The sequence below is a fragment of the Penicillium longicatenatum genome (genome assembly GCF_028827895.1).
Source record: "Penicillium longicatenatum strain IBT 33135 chromosome Unknown contig_1_segment0_segment0, whole genome shotgun sequence".
In the NCBI taxonomy this organism is placed as follows: Eukaryota; Fungi; Ascomycota; class Eurotiomycetes; order Eurotiales; family Aspergillaceae; genus Penicillium; species Penicillium longicatenatum.
The window spans coordinates 786247-799060 of record NW_026643119.1 but is presented as its reverse complement, the minus strand read 5'-3'; the positions used below and the strand labels follow the sequence as shown (position 1 = coordinate 799060).

Genomic DNA, 12814 nt, shown 5'->3' with positions numbered 1-12814 from the left:
CGGTCCCTGCGGTCTGTCATCTTGCTTCTAGATTCTTGCCTGCTCCGATGCTAGCCGGCTACAGTCGGTGTTCCTGGGAGCTCAGCGAGATGACGTGTATTCATGTCCTTACGTTCTGCGCTTCCCGTCGACTCGATCCACCGTGCTGCAACTTTGAACACATACTGGCCACTACATTCAGTCCTTTTCGCTTCTCTCCCAATAGATAAAAGGCTAGTCTTCTTTCCTACCACTCTGTCGGCCAAAATTAATAGGCTAAAATAATACAACATATTTTTCATGCCGTCGTGCTTGATTAGTGACGTTTGATCCTGGGAGCAACCTTAGCCACGCTAGGATCGCGATCTTTACGCATTGCCATGCCGTATTGCGAAGGGCGACGACGTTAGCTATTCCATAAGGAAGCTCCCGGGAACTCACTCCACGGCCAGTCCTTCACGAGCGCCCACGAAACAGCGTTTGGCCGAAGCAAAGAACGGACAAGATACAAGATCGGTAAAAGTTTCCACATTACCGATTTACCTTGTCTATGGGCTTGGAAATCATGCCGACGCTACGTTAGCTATGATCTTAGGCCCGACTAGATCGTTAAGAAACTAAAGGAAGGATGGCATTTAAAAACTCGACTGTCGCCCCTTTATAGCTTCTACCTAAGCATCAGTTAAGCACGTATTATCTCTCTCCTACCCCTAATCCCCTTTGTTCTTCATTCCATGCAATCGGATTTCAATATAGTTACGCTAAACCACCAAAATTTTTGGCAGCCAGCGCCTTTAATTTCGGCAATATCCCCTTCTATAAACACAGAGAAAAGGACTACTAAGGTAGTGACCCGGCTAGCAACCTTAGGTGAGAGATGCGATGCAGAAGGCTACACCTTAGATACTTATATATCATAAGGTAAGTGCGGGAAAGGAAGCCTCGGTATGGCGAAGCCAAAATCGTTATCTTCAATTTCCTTTATATTAATACGATTTTTCTCAGTCTCCGAGTTCCGCGATCATTCTCGGGCGGTTTCTCCTAAGTTTTATCTTAACGACATATTACCCGCTACTAGAACATATCCTAAATACCCCGAAGAAGTCGCTCTTTATCCTTCCTCCCGGGGTAGTGATACCCCCCTCCGTTACTAGCTTAGACGGCCCTGGGACGATAAGGGTTTTCGATGTCTTTAAAGATGAGAGTAATAGGCTAAGTGAACACGTTCATCGAAACTCTTCCTCTAACAAAAGCAAGCAAATTCCGGAAGATCCGTGCGTTCCCACATCCAAAAGAAGCCACTATCAAACGCCCAGAGTCGCGAACGCGAAAAAGTCACTTGCAGGACGAGTGAGTCACTTAATAGCTGAAGACTCTTCAAATTATACCCCCGAGGCCCTCTTAGCCGGTAACCTCCTCCTACTAAGAAAAACGATCACCTACCTTAAGCGCGCTTCTAATATGACGAGTGCTAAGGCTCAGTTCTCTAATGACTTTCCGGATATGGATGATATTTCTAAAGAGAATTTTGCAGTGCTTCAACTTGCAACAAAGTCTCTATAGCATGCATACGGCATCATCACTACAAGTGCCACAGCAATTGATATTCCAGCGCGAGAGGAGGTGACCGTGCAATCGAGGTCGACTGTCACGCGCCACAAATGGACCATGAACGACGAACGCCGATTGTTGAAGTTAAGAGATGCTCAAAAGTTATCGTGGCGGCAAATTCATGAATCGTTTCCTAAAAGAACTATGGGTGCAGTGAAAACCCGATACTTTTCGAAGTCTGCTAGGCAGTATAATTCTTCTTCCAGCAAGGAAAATCACTCCGTTCACAGCCCGCAGAGGAATAATACACCAACTATGCGAAGAAGTCCGAGGCTGAATCGAGCCAAGAATGCCTCAATTGCAGTAAGCAACGCGGGACGGGATCGAATATCTCATTCACATGATGTGCGGTGCTCCAAAAAATCGACTTTATCAAACCAGGAAGCTATTGACCCACGACTTCGGTCTTACGGCAAGTCATAGCTCAATTGTTTCGAGATCATATGGCGGAAAACCGAGTGTATCTCTTCGCCCTTTATATCCGGCCCAAGTAGCGTATATAGATGATATAATATCGGACAATCTTATTTCGTCCAAATGTACTCAGCCCTGTTCAACTAGAATACCATATGAGGTGATTTTTGTTACCCCTCCCATTGCTCGGAGGTACTCGTATAGTAGCCCCGCAAGCCTCGACGTAGTCGAACCATGTCTAGGTTTTTGGCGGCAATGGCATGAAAAAGTGGTGTACGTCCAACAGCGTCCGTAGGGTTTGCATGGATCCGTGGATGGCGTAAGAGTCGCTCCGTAAGATTTTTTTGACCATTTCCTGCGGCCCATATCAGAGCCGAACTGCCTTGATACAGCGCGTTGAATTCGTCTAATGAAAACAGGAAAATCTCATACAAGCGCGTGCAAGTAAGCACAAGCGAGAGCACATCTTGTGAAGTACCAAGATTTCTCGCGATCAAATGTAACACTTCGGTGGGTAGATTGAGAAGAGGCATCGCTAAGTTGAGCTGTAGGAAAGGTGCAGACAATGGTGAACTTCAGAGCTTCACTGGGAGAAACGGAATTAATAAGTTTCTTTAATGTCTCGAATTGCAGGCTTGGAGTTCTGTTCGCTGCCTGGAATAAAATGACTGCCGTATCGGCTCCCCAAACCTAATTGATGGCCTCTGGGAGCCTGTCACGGCATCTCTAGGAATGTCCTTGTAGAACCTAGGAGCCCCACGTCCCCTAGGAACCAACCGCCATGACCTGGGAACGGCACTGCTCATTCTATGGTCCTGCACTTTCCAAGATGGTGGACTGCGTCTTGGCGAAAAGACCTTCGACAACATGCTAGAGCCCAGCCACCCAGTGTTCATGTTGTCCGCATCGGAAGGTATCGATTGTGCCTTCACTAGCCATACCGGGCTTTGCAAACTCGTGTTAACTTGGTCTTTCATAACGTCTACCGATATGAGAATATGGCTGGGAATTTTGCGTGGTACAATGGAAAAGAAATTGAAAGCTCTAATTCATCCTCAGAAGTACATACTATGGTAGTTCAAAGAAATATTCTTGTTGTTCATTCCGAGGGAAACATGAGCCTACACAACGAGAAGACCAAGTTGACTTACAAACAACCTGGCTCGTGTAGACACCTCGGGATTAATACCGATGTTCCGGCTTGATAAGATTGATTATGCGTGATTTGATTGATTATAGGTGTTATAGTGGTGGAAAGGCGTTCTTTGTGCTTATAAAATAACCAAAAAAATAGAAAAAATAGGTAGAAACTACAGAGTTTATACCTCAAAAGGCTGACTTTACGTTAACTATATGTTATATATAAAGTAATTAAAGTGGTAATTTACCATCAAAAAACCAAAAAATTCCGCATATTTGATGAAAATTACCCATAATTTTTACACCCACTTTCATGGGCCCGGGCCCATTTTTGAGGTCAATGGGCCGGCCCATAATGGGCCCAACCCAACCCATCCCATAAACTCAACCCATATGCCGAAGCCTAGTGCGTACCCTAGCGGGTCCGATCACCCCTTGGGTGATAATTGTCACCCCATTCTCACCCCATTCTCACCCCATTCTCACCCCATTCTCACCTCTATCACCCAGTCTGTAAAGTTCTCACCCATATCACCCACACTCACCTAACGCAATATCCGTCGCCGCTCTAGTGTAGCAGGGCTATAGAACGTATTGGCCATACGAATTCATGTGGCTTACGTACGGCTGAGCGGACGGGAAGCCCTGTTCTCCACACCCTGTGGTCGTATGTACCGTGAAAGGGATGAATGAGGTATATAGCGTAAATGACAAAAGATACCTACGAGCTGATTCTAGTGTCTGCATGGGTAGCGCGTACTCCTTGATCATACATAAACATCGTTTGATATGTATAATGATACCCGGCAAATAAAAAAGCACCTTGCGACTCATGATGATTAGTCTTCGCCATCAACCTCCTGAATCTGCATGTTCGCATAATCCAGATCAGCTCCGCTATATTGAAACGGACTCAACTCATCCTTCCCGAAATTGGCCATGACCTTGACCTTGGGGCCGAGTGCTACCATCGGAAAAAGACGACCGTAGATCTTCGTAAAGCACACTGCGAAAGGAAAAAAAAAGTAAATGGTTAGCACTTTGTCTCCGAAACAAGGTTGTGATTTTCTTTCGAGATTGCTGACTGCATAATGGAGTCCCGTCCAAGTTAGAAGCTCGCGAAGAAATAGAGAAAGGAGGAAGAGAAGACTACGCGTGAGAGCGGACAAGGCATTCAGACAGGAGAGGAAAAGATGATACGAGACATACCTAGGGGCTCACCATTCTTGGTGAAAAAGGCCCTCTTCTGCACAGGATCTATGAGGCATCCTATGCAGTCATCCTTTCTGTAAGTCCACTCTTCTTTCATTTCGAAGGCGTAGCCTTTGTGATATAGACCGCCATCGTCCCCATGGAGGCCCCAACTAATGCTCTCCCACCCAGGCATTGAATTTTCCGAAGTGAACTGATGGCCAAATCCGATGCCAACACTGTTGTGAGGAAAATTTTCAGAATAGACTGTCAGATAGGCTGAAGCAAACCGGGGGAAAGAGAAAGAGCCAGGGATTGAAAAAATAGACATGAACTTACATATCTGATATTTCTGTTAGCTCCATGACTAGAACCTCGAAATAGAATTTCTGATTAAGGGGAATGGGATGATCCGATTTCACCACCAACTTCCCGTACCGTTCGTCGGTGTCGTAATGGATAGTCAGCTCGGGGTGCGTGCTCCACGCCGAAGGCCCCCGATGATCATGATCATTCTCTGACGATAAGGGTGGTGAAGAGGATTTGTCCTCCAGCCCTGCAGCAGCCATGACTTGGCTGAAAGTCCATCCATGCTCATCTCGATAGTTGGGATCTGGGTGAGATTGGGCTACTTGCCTCAGAAGGCGTGGATCATCAGTGGCCATGGCAACAGGAAGAAGCTTATCAAAGTCTTGGTCCTCAAGGCATTTCATCGCACGATCTTGCACATCTTGGTCGCGCTGTTTTGTGCTAATGCCAACGAGTGCCAGTAGACTTGCTTTGTTGAGCTTCATAGGCTCAAAGCCGAGAAGCCAATCGACCAAATCGTGCATCTTCTCCTCTTGCGCCAGGGCCACTAGTGGTTGTTCATCCTCAAAGAGTTGGTTCTGGTCCAGCTGCCCAAATTCCAGCAGGAGGCAGGCAGATTGAGTGCTGTGCGCATCAATTGCTACCTTGAGTGCGGTGTTGCCATCCTCATCACCAATGTCAAGTCTGGCCTTATCCTCGTCGGAGAGGCTTTCAAGCAAAGTCCTCATGATTTCGCTTTTAGATGGCCCATCCGCAGCCGTATGTATCGCTGTGATTCCGTAATCGTTAGGCCGAAATGGGTCTGCTTTTAGTTCTAGCAGAGTTCTGACAGAGTCATGCCGTACAAAAGCAACTGCATAATGAAGGACTGTCCAGCCATCGGATACCTTTGTGCAGTGAACATCCGCGTTGGCCTTCTCAACTAGGATTCTCAGAATTTCCGCATTATCATAGGCCGCAGTCAAGGGCTGCCACCCATCTTTCTCAGGAATGGTGACAGAGCATTGGTACTCGATCAGAATTTTGACGGCATCAATGTTGCCACAATAAGCGGCGATATAAAGGGGCGTCTCTCCGTCATTATTCTGGGCATCTTTCTCAGCGCCATCTGCCTTCAGAAGTGCCTCAACTACACCGCTGTCGCCTTTTTGGGCTGCCCTGTGCAATGCTGTGCATCCGGAAGAGTCTTTTTCGTGAATTTGAGCCTTTTGTTCCAACAGATATTCGACTGCCTCGAACTGGCCAGCCGAGGCCGCTAGAATAAGTGGTGTTTGGCCCTCGTTGTTTTTGTGGTTCAAACCAGCGACATTATACTCACTCAGGCGCTCAAGAACCTTGGCATGTCCCCCCTAGCAGCATGATGATAGATTGAATTGCCATCACGGCTTTCTTTAGTCAGGTCTAGTTGCAAGTCCTCATGTTTGCTCAATAGCAGAGAAAGCACCTCCAACCTGCCTTGCTCGGCCGCCAAGAGCAACGCCACATCTTCGTTGGAATCGGGTATAGCCAGCTGACCAGCAGACTTGTCGAGAAGCAACTCCACAATTTGTGAGTGTCCCTTCTCAATGGCAAGGAAGATCGGGGTTCGTTTTTGCTTATCGAAAGCATCGTAACCAGGGACCCCACGATCTAGAAGTTCTTTCAGGATATTTCTACTCTTTCCCAGAACAGCGCGGTGGTACAATGTCTGCTCTTGATCATCAGGCTGCAACTCACAACAGAGTTTGCCTTGTAGATACCGGCTGATAACTTCACCGAAACCTTTTTCGGCAGCCTCATGCAAAGCTTGATTGGCAAGGTTGTTGTCCAACGACTGGTTACTGATTGCTTTATCAATCATGACAAGCATCACAGTTTGAGTGCTCGCTACGGCCAGAGGACACTCCTCTCTCAAATTCCGTTGAGAAATATCGGCACCATTCTCAAGCAACAGGCCCACAACTTCCGGATGTCCACCAAACGCCGCAAGGTGTAACGAAGTGTTCCCGTCTTCATCCACGCTGCGTAGATCAGCCTTTTCCGCAAGTAACGCTTTCACGATCTGCAGGTTGCCCATTTTGCAGGCAAATAAGACCGGCGTCATTTTTTTATCATCCTCAATGTTCGGATTAACACCCCTCTTGAGCAACAGCCCCACAACTTCCAGGTGTTCACCGGACGACGCAAAGTGTAATGGAGTTTTCCCGTCTTTATCCACACTGTCTATATCGGCATTCTTCTCAAGTAAAGCTTTCACGAGCCGCAAGTTTCCCAGTTTGCAGGCAAATGAGAGTGGTGTCATTCCTTTATCGTCCACAATGTTCGGAGTGGCAGTGTACGAAAGCAATAAATCCGTCATATCAACGCTTTCACTCTTGACAGCAATATGCAAAGGCGTCAGTTCCTCTTCGCCGTAGAACAGGTCCAGTGACACCTCGTGAGCTTGATGAGCCTTACAAAGAATTTCAGCTACATCATAGTCGCTCACTTCGACAGCAATATGAATTGGACAACGCTGTTTCCCCGTATCTGTGGGTTCAGGCTGGAGTTGTCCTTTCAGCAGCTCTGGCGGTAGTTGGCTTATCAGAGTCCTGGCGGCAGCTGTATGTCGATTCCGGACGGCCGCACACAGAGGGATGTGATGAGCGCTGTCACGTTTCAATAGCGCCAGGAAGCCATCTCGGCTCAAAAGTTCACCGATCACGTTCATGTGACCCGCATCCGCTGCCAGATACAAAGGTGTCTCCCCACGTGCGTTTTCCTGTAGAAGAAGCTGATCCAGTTCTTCTTTGTGGTATCTCGGACTTGAGTTGGCGTAGCTAACGATAGATTGAAGAATATCCAAGCGGCCCAGCTGGGCTACCAGGTGGAAGGCAGTGCTTTCATCCTGATCAACCTCCTCAATATGCACTGTTGATGGATTGTCGACGAAGTGAAGGAGTCTTTCAACAGTTCTTGGCTGCAGCCATTGGCATGCAACATGCAATGGTGTTCTCCCATTTTCATCCTTCGCATTTGGATCGACGTCATTCATAATGAGCAACCTGGTGACAATTTCTGGGTATCCATACTGGCAGGCCAAATGCAGGGGGGTCTGCTTGCCGGTGGATGTTATGCTATCCGCACGTGAGCCCTCGCGTAGCAGAAGCTCTACCACGGGAAGATTTCCCGATTTACAGGCGACTTGGAGGGGCGTCAGTCCACATTCATTATGTACTTCTAGATCGCATTGCGGCGTAAAGAAACGAGCAATAATGTCCGGGCGTACTGCTAAGGAAGCAGTGTGTAACGGGTACAAACATTTCGCGTCATTGTTCATTAGAAGCCGTGTGAGAGCATCATTCTCACTTGCCATTGCTATCTCGAGACATGCTGCGACAGACTCTCCGCTTATCTGTGGGCTTTTTATTAGGGACTTGACCAGCTCAAGGCAGCCGGCAGCAGTAGCGGCGATTATGGGATCTTTTAAACCAGTTGGATTCCCTTGGGAGTAGAGCGCAAGATACTCCGTTGCCCATTCAGAAAGGACATCATTCTCCTTGGAAAGGTATTGGAAATCAATAGGCTCGGACAATGTGCCTTGCGGTACAGATCTCAAAAGCTGATGTTGTTCGTAGTGGTCGGGCCAATGCCTCACAGCGTAATGAAAGAGGGCGGATTCGTCTTCAGTAAATACTCGATTCTGCTTGGCCTTGGCCCCAGCATACATGTGGATGAATGTCAAGCATTTCCGCGCAATGACTGCGTGGCTTTCCTGGCACAGTGGACAAGCTTCCTGACATGGTCCACGGTGGTTCTGCACGACACAATCTCGAAATAAAAGTTGACGAGGTTTGATCTGGTTGTCCTCAAGATAGACGAGACCGCCGAAGGCTATTTCAATATCCCACACAAGGTCGACGGGCTTCCTATTCTCAAGCGTGTCGATGCTTTGAAGATCATCGGTTTCAATAGCTGCTGCCAATGCGAGTTGTGAAATCTTCAGTGGCCGAAATGCGCGCAAGCCCCAGAGGACAGCACGCATTATTCCAGAATACCTGCTGCGTACAGCAACATGTTGGAGTAATTCGAGATACATCCCATCGAGAGTGGATGGTAGGAGCCTCGCTGTCTCTGTGATCGATGACCTGGTGATAGGACTGCCATCTTCCACCAGGATCGACAACCACGACTTGACTATGGAAGAGACATATAGATCGCCCCGAGCATTCATTGTGGAATCACTGCCAAATACTGAGTGGATTTCCGCAAGAATCTCGTTCTTGACACTAGAGAGACCGGGTCGTGTGGCGAACAGAGCAGCCATTTCGTCTTCAACAATGTCTGTGAAGTTTTGCTTGTTTGGTGGGAGCGTAATCGTCATTCCAGCGGTCTGAGGGAACTCAGGATTAAATGTACGCGTGGTCTTATCGCTAAGGATGAGCCGGAACCAAGAGCAGCTGTTGTCCATCACGCTCTGTAGGGTTCGCAAGAGCCTGACGGAATTTGGCGTTTGATCCAAATCTTGAACAACGCAAACGATACGATTGCCGTTTTGACAAGCAACCAAAGAGCGAAAAAATGCCCAAAGGTTAAATTCGCGCACCTTCTTCTCAGTCATGAACATCTTGTAAAGTGGGCTCATTGGCGTGAAGAGGTGTGGCTGCAACGTCAGAATCTGAAGCGAAAGTGATGCCGGGACTTGCATCCAGTCCAAGTCTCCGAAGGACCTATTGGATGAGCAGGTAAATGAAACAGTAGAGATACCCTTCTTCTTTGCAATTATATCGAAGAGTTGAGGAAGGTCTTCTGGCCCGAACCCTTTTAGGTACAGGGTTCTGCAACCTGACCCCATCCATTCTCCAAATTCCCCTTCGAAATTGGTAGATTTTGAGCTGTTTTGATGCAGTAGGTCTTGATCATACGGCAACATCTGGGGTTCGTGTATCAGACTAGAAAGCTTCAATATGCATCTCATGTATTCCTCGCCCGGGCCTTCGTGAACAGAGCATTAGCTGCGATATATTTTTGTAGTTCAACTTCCTTTTACTTACCATGAGACCGGTTGATTTCTTTGAAAATCGCCGTGAACAGGTCTGGATTTGACTCCAGATCCGAGGAATACGTGGTCGGTTGATCATAGTGCTTGGTCGTTTCATTTGGAACCCCAAGAGTCCCAGTGCCTTCGTCCAAAGCCTTTGAAAAGTTTATTTTAGCAGTCAGCACAATGGAATTCGGGTCTTTCTTCAAATTTACCTGCCATGGCGATGAGCTATCGAAGGGCCCAGAAGTGTTGGTTGATTGGTTCTGAGGGAGTACGTTCATCACTTTGAATATCATCTGAAAATCGCGAAAGCGGGTTATTACTCCCTCGATCATTTGCGCGGTTTGAGAAATCCATGAGATCCCATATGAGCGGTGCTGACCGGAAAGAAGGAGAAGCCACCCCGCTAAGCTCTCCCAGGACCTATAGTCGGGAAGACGGTGTGGTGTGCCGAAGAAAACGAGGAGCGAAGTGGCTGCCGCTATATTGATGTATTTTTCACACGAGATAGCAATCGATAGGGCCTATTGTTGATAAAGCAAAGGAAATTAGTGACCAGTCAATTCGAGCACACAATGGGAAGTATGGCAATGGCACCTCTTTGACAATCAGTCCACCAAGATCATGACCAAAGAATACCAGATTGGCTGACTGAGGGGAAACGATCTGATACAGTTAGCTACAGTCCGGGGAGCTGGGGGACAAGCGTACTTTATCAGTCCCATGCAAGAGCTCAGCGCACTCCTGGCGGATTTGTGCCAAGAGGACGGCTGCCAATTCTCGGAGGTTATCGAGCGTAATTCCTTCTTTTGGCGTTTCCCAGGAATATCGAAAGCTCAGAAGGTTAATACACTCAACGTGTCGAGGCAGCTCTGCCCATAGACGCGCTGTATTTTCAGCATCCGGGTTAAAGAGTTCCCTGACGCCATGTACAGTTACAACTCTATCCACGTGTTAGCATATCGTCAGTGATTAAGAGACGAAACTTGCAGGTCCTTACGTATATTCTCGAGTGGTTGAGGGGTCTCCAGGCTCGTGAATCCTTCTAGGTCGGATCTCTTTGCTCGCATTGATACTGGTGCAAAAGGATGCCATTACGAGTTTTAGCTTTTGAGACCGAGAAAGTAGCTTAGAAAGAGTGACCGCGATAGGACGGTATGGGGTGGGAGATAAAGATGCACTACATCTATGTCGCAACTGAAAACCAACCTTGGAAGTGGTGTGATTTGATCCAATCCTCAGACGGTCCGATTTTCGGCGATTGCAGTTGTCTGCTAAGTCTAGCGGCAAGGCTGCATATGAGCTGAACCCGCACGTTTACTTTTCTTTTCTTTCCCTTGTTTTCTTTTACAAGGTTCTTTTACAAGGTTCTTTTACAAGGTTCTTTTACAAGGTTCTTTTTTTTTTTTTTTTTTTTTTTTTTTTCCTCAGTTTGGTTCTACCTCCACTTTACATGCATGCCCGTACGTGGCATGGTTCCCCCGCGCACCGGTCACCCAGCATCAATGCATCTGGGAGTGTCGCAACCTGCTTACTCGTACTCCGTATTATATTCTGGATAGGTTCCAGACATGTCTGGACACAAATCAATATCTCTCATTGCAGAAATAACAACCAAGTTTTGTTCACGACCCTCGAATCAAACGGTCTATTGAATCTTCAAACGTGCCAAACTATCTCCCTATGGAGAGAATGCGCATTGATCTTTTTGATGATGAAGACGAGGATGGAAAAGTGCGAAGTGATATACGCGAAAGGATTGGTACACATGGCACTCCCAGTTGCAACGTTGAGTTCCAATGCGCCCATATCATCCACGGTGATTATGAGCCCAGTGACCGTGATAACGCAAGTCTCCTGGTTTTGAAAGCATCCCCGGTGCCCAAAAAGCCCTCGCGGACGATCGTTAAATTGACGCTTGGGCTTACTGTCCTTCCCGAGCATTGCCAACAAAGAGACATACACACACTTGATGACTGGGGAAGTGCAAAGCTACCCACCTTGATATCATTTGAACCTGCTGGCGACGGTGCCGAGCAGTTGAATATGCGAACTACAATTGAGACCCACGAGACCGCATACAATGGATCTTTCACAGGTGGAGCTTTCGGGGTCTCAGGAGGACTGGGAGCATCCAGCACAGAGACTACCCAGTACAAGAAGAATCACATGTTGCGCACGAATGTCGCCTTGACTCGGTTGAGAGAGACACGTGACGTGCTCCCTGCGACCAAGTACAATCAGGTCACCTGGAATTTGGCAGCAGGAACCGAAGACACTGGGATCGGCGATAGCTTCACAGTCGCATTGCTTGTGAAGCGCCCCACGGGAGAAGGGTTCAGTCTATGGGTGCATTCTCGTTCCGAAACCAACAGCAACAAAGACAAGCTAGGCAACACATTCACAAAAGCCACTCAAAGTATAATGGGTGACAGGCTCCATTTCCTGCAGGGATTCAGTCCTGGCGAAGGAAGCTCAGCTGCAGCTACGGAGATCCCCGAAGGGATTGATCGACATAACCTACATGCTGCCTCAACGGAAGACAGACTTAAACAGCTACGTTTGGGAATCCACCTCCCAGAGACAGCCAAGCTAGTCAAGCGGAGATCGCCAGGTTTGTTTGCCACAATATGCTCCGATCAATCTGTATCATCATTATTTCATCCATCTCCGCCCGCATTCTGACCAATCATATAGTTGAAAAAACGCCCCAATATGCTTCATCTGAGGGGGAAGTGCTCTCAGAATCTGAGCCAAAACAGGATGCGATCGAAGAGCACCGTAAGACCATGCCGACAGTCACACTAGGACAGGGGCCAGCTACACAAAGTCCCACCCAGACTACGTGTCAGTCCACACCTTCGCTCTGGTGTGAGACTGCAGGGGCTGAAATCCCTCATTTTTCAATGACCCGCGTGGCGCGACACCGAAAGATGGCGGCTTTGTACGAACGATTGGCCGAGTTGCACCGTGAGGAAGCCAGAGAGTATTTACCAGCTGACGAACGCACCTACGCCAATCAGGCCGAGCGGGGTACCTAATGACTGGCGAGGCGGAAACGCGAGATGTATTTGGGGGGCCGCAAAATCAATCATGGACGAAAAAGGAGAAGGCTGGCATTAATGGCAGTGAATACTGACAAGTGCCTTGTCAACAGTCATTCTAGAT

General features: G+C 47.8%; 4 protein-coding genes across 4 annotated transcripts; 2 read left to right on the top strand and 2 right to left on the bottom strand.

Annotated features, from left to right (window-relative positions):
- Positions 1 to 984: 984 nt before the first annotated feature.
- On the top strand, positions 985 to 2013 carry N7484_001078 (uncharacterized protein; the record flags this gene model as incomplete). The annotated part of the gene is made up of 2 exons (XM_057111498.1): positions 985 to 1512; positions 1543 to 2013. Coding segments are annotated over 2 exons (999 nt in total), but the record flags the coding sequence as incomplete, so codon positions are not given.
- Positions 2014 to 3983: 1970 nt separating this feature from the next.
- N7484_001077 (uncharacterized protein) lies at positions 3984 to 9229 on the bottom strand (the record flags this gene model as incomplete). The annotated part of the gene is made up of 4 exons (XM_057111497.1): positions 3984 to 4150; positions 4354 to 4574; positions 4675 to 5993; positions 6089 to 9229. The coding sequence occupies 4 exons, from the start codon at positions 9227 to 9229 to the stop codon at positions 3984 to 3986; spliced, it is 4848 nt and encodes a 1615-aa protein (XP_056976234.1).
- Positions 9230 to 9576: 347 nt separating this feature from the next.
- On the bottom strand, positions 9577 to 10741 carry N7484_001076 (uncharacterized protein; the record flags this gene model as incomplete). The annotated part of the gene is made up of 5 exons (XM_057111496.1): positions 9577 to 9617; positions 9657 to 9798; positions 9859 to 10170; positions 10358 to 10589; positions 10647 to 10741. 5 exons carry the CDS (start codon positions 10739 to 10741, stop codon positions 9577 to 9579), a joined length of 822 nt encoding a protein of 273 aa, XP_056976233.1.
- A 588-nt stretch (positions 10742 to 11329) lies between these two features.
- N7484_001075 (uncharacterized protein) lies at positions 11330 to 12687 on the top strand (the record flags this gene model as incomplete). The annotated part of the gene is made up of 2 exons (XM_057111495.1): positions 11330 to 12260; positions 12344 to 12687. The coding sequence occupies 2 exons, from the start codon at positions 11330 to 11332 to the stop codon at positions 12685 to 12687; spliced, it is 1275 nt and encodes a 424-aa protein (XP_056976232.1).
- Positions 12688 to 12814: the final 127 nt, after the last annotated feature.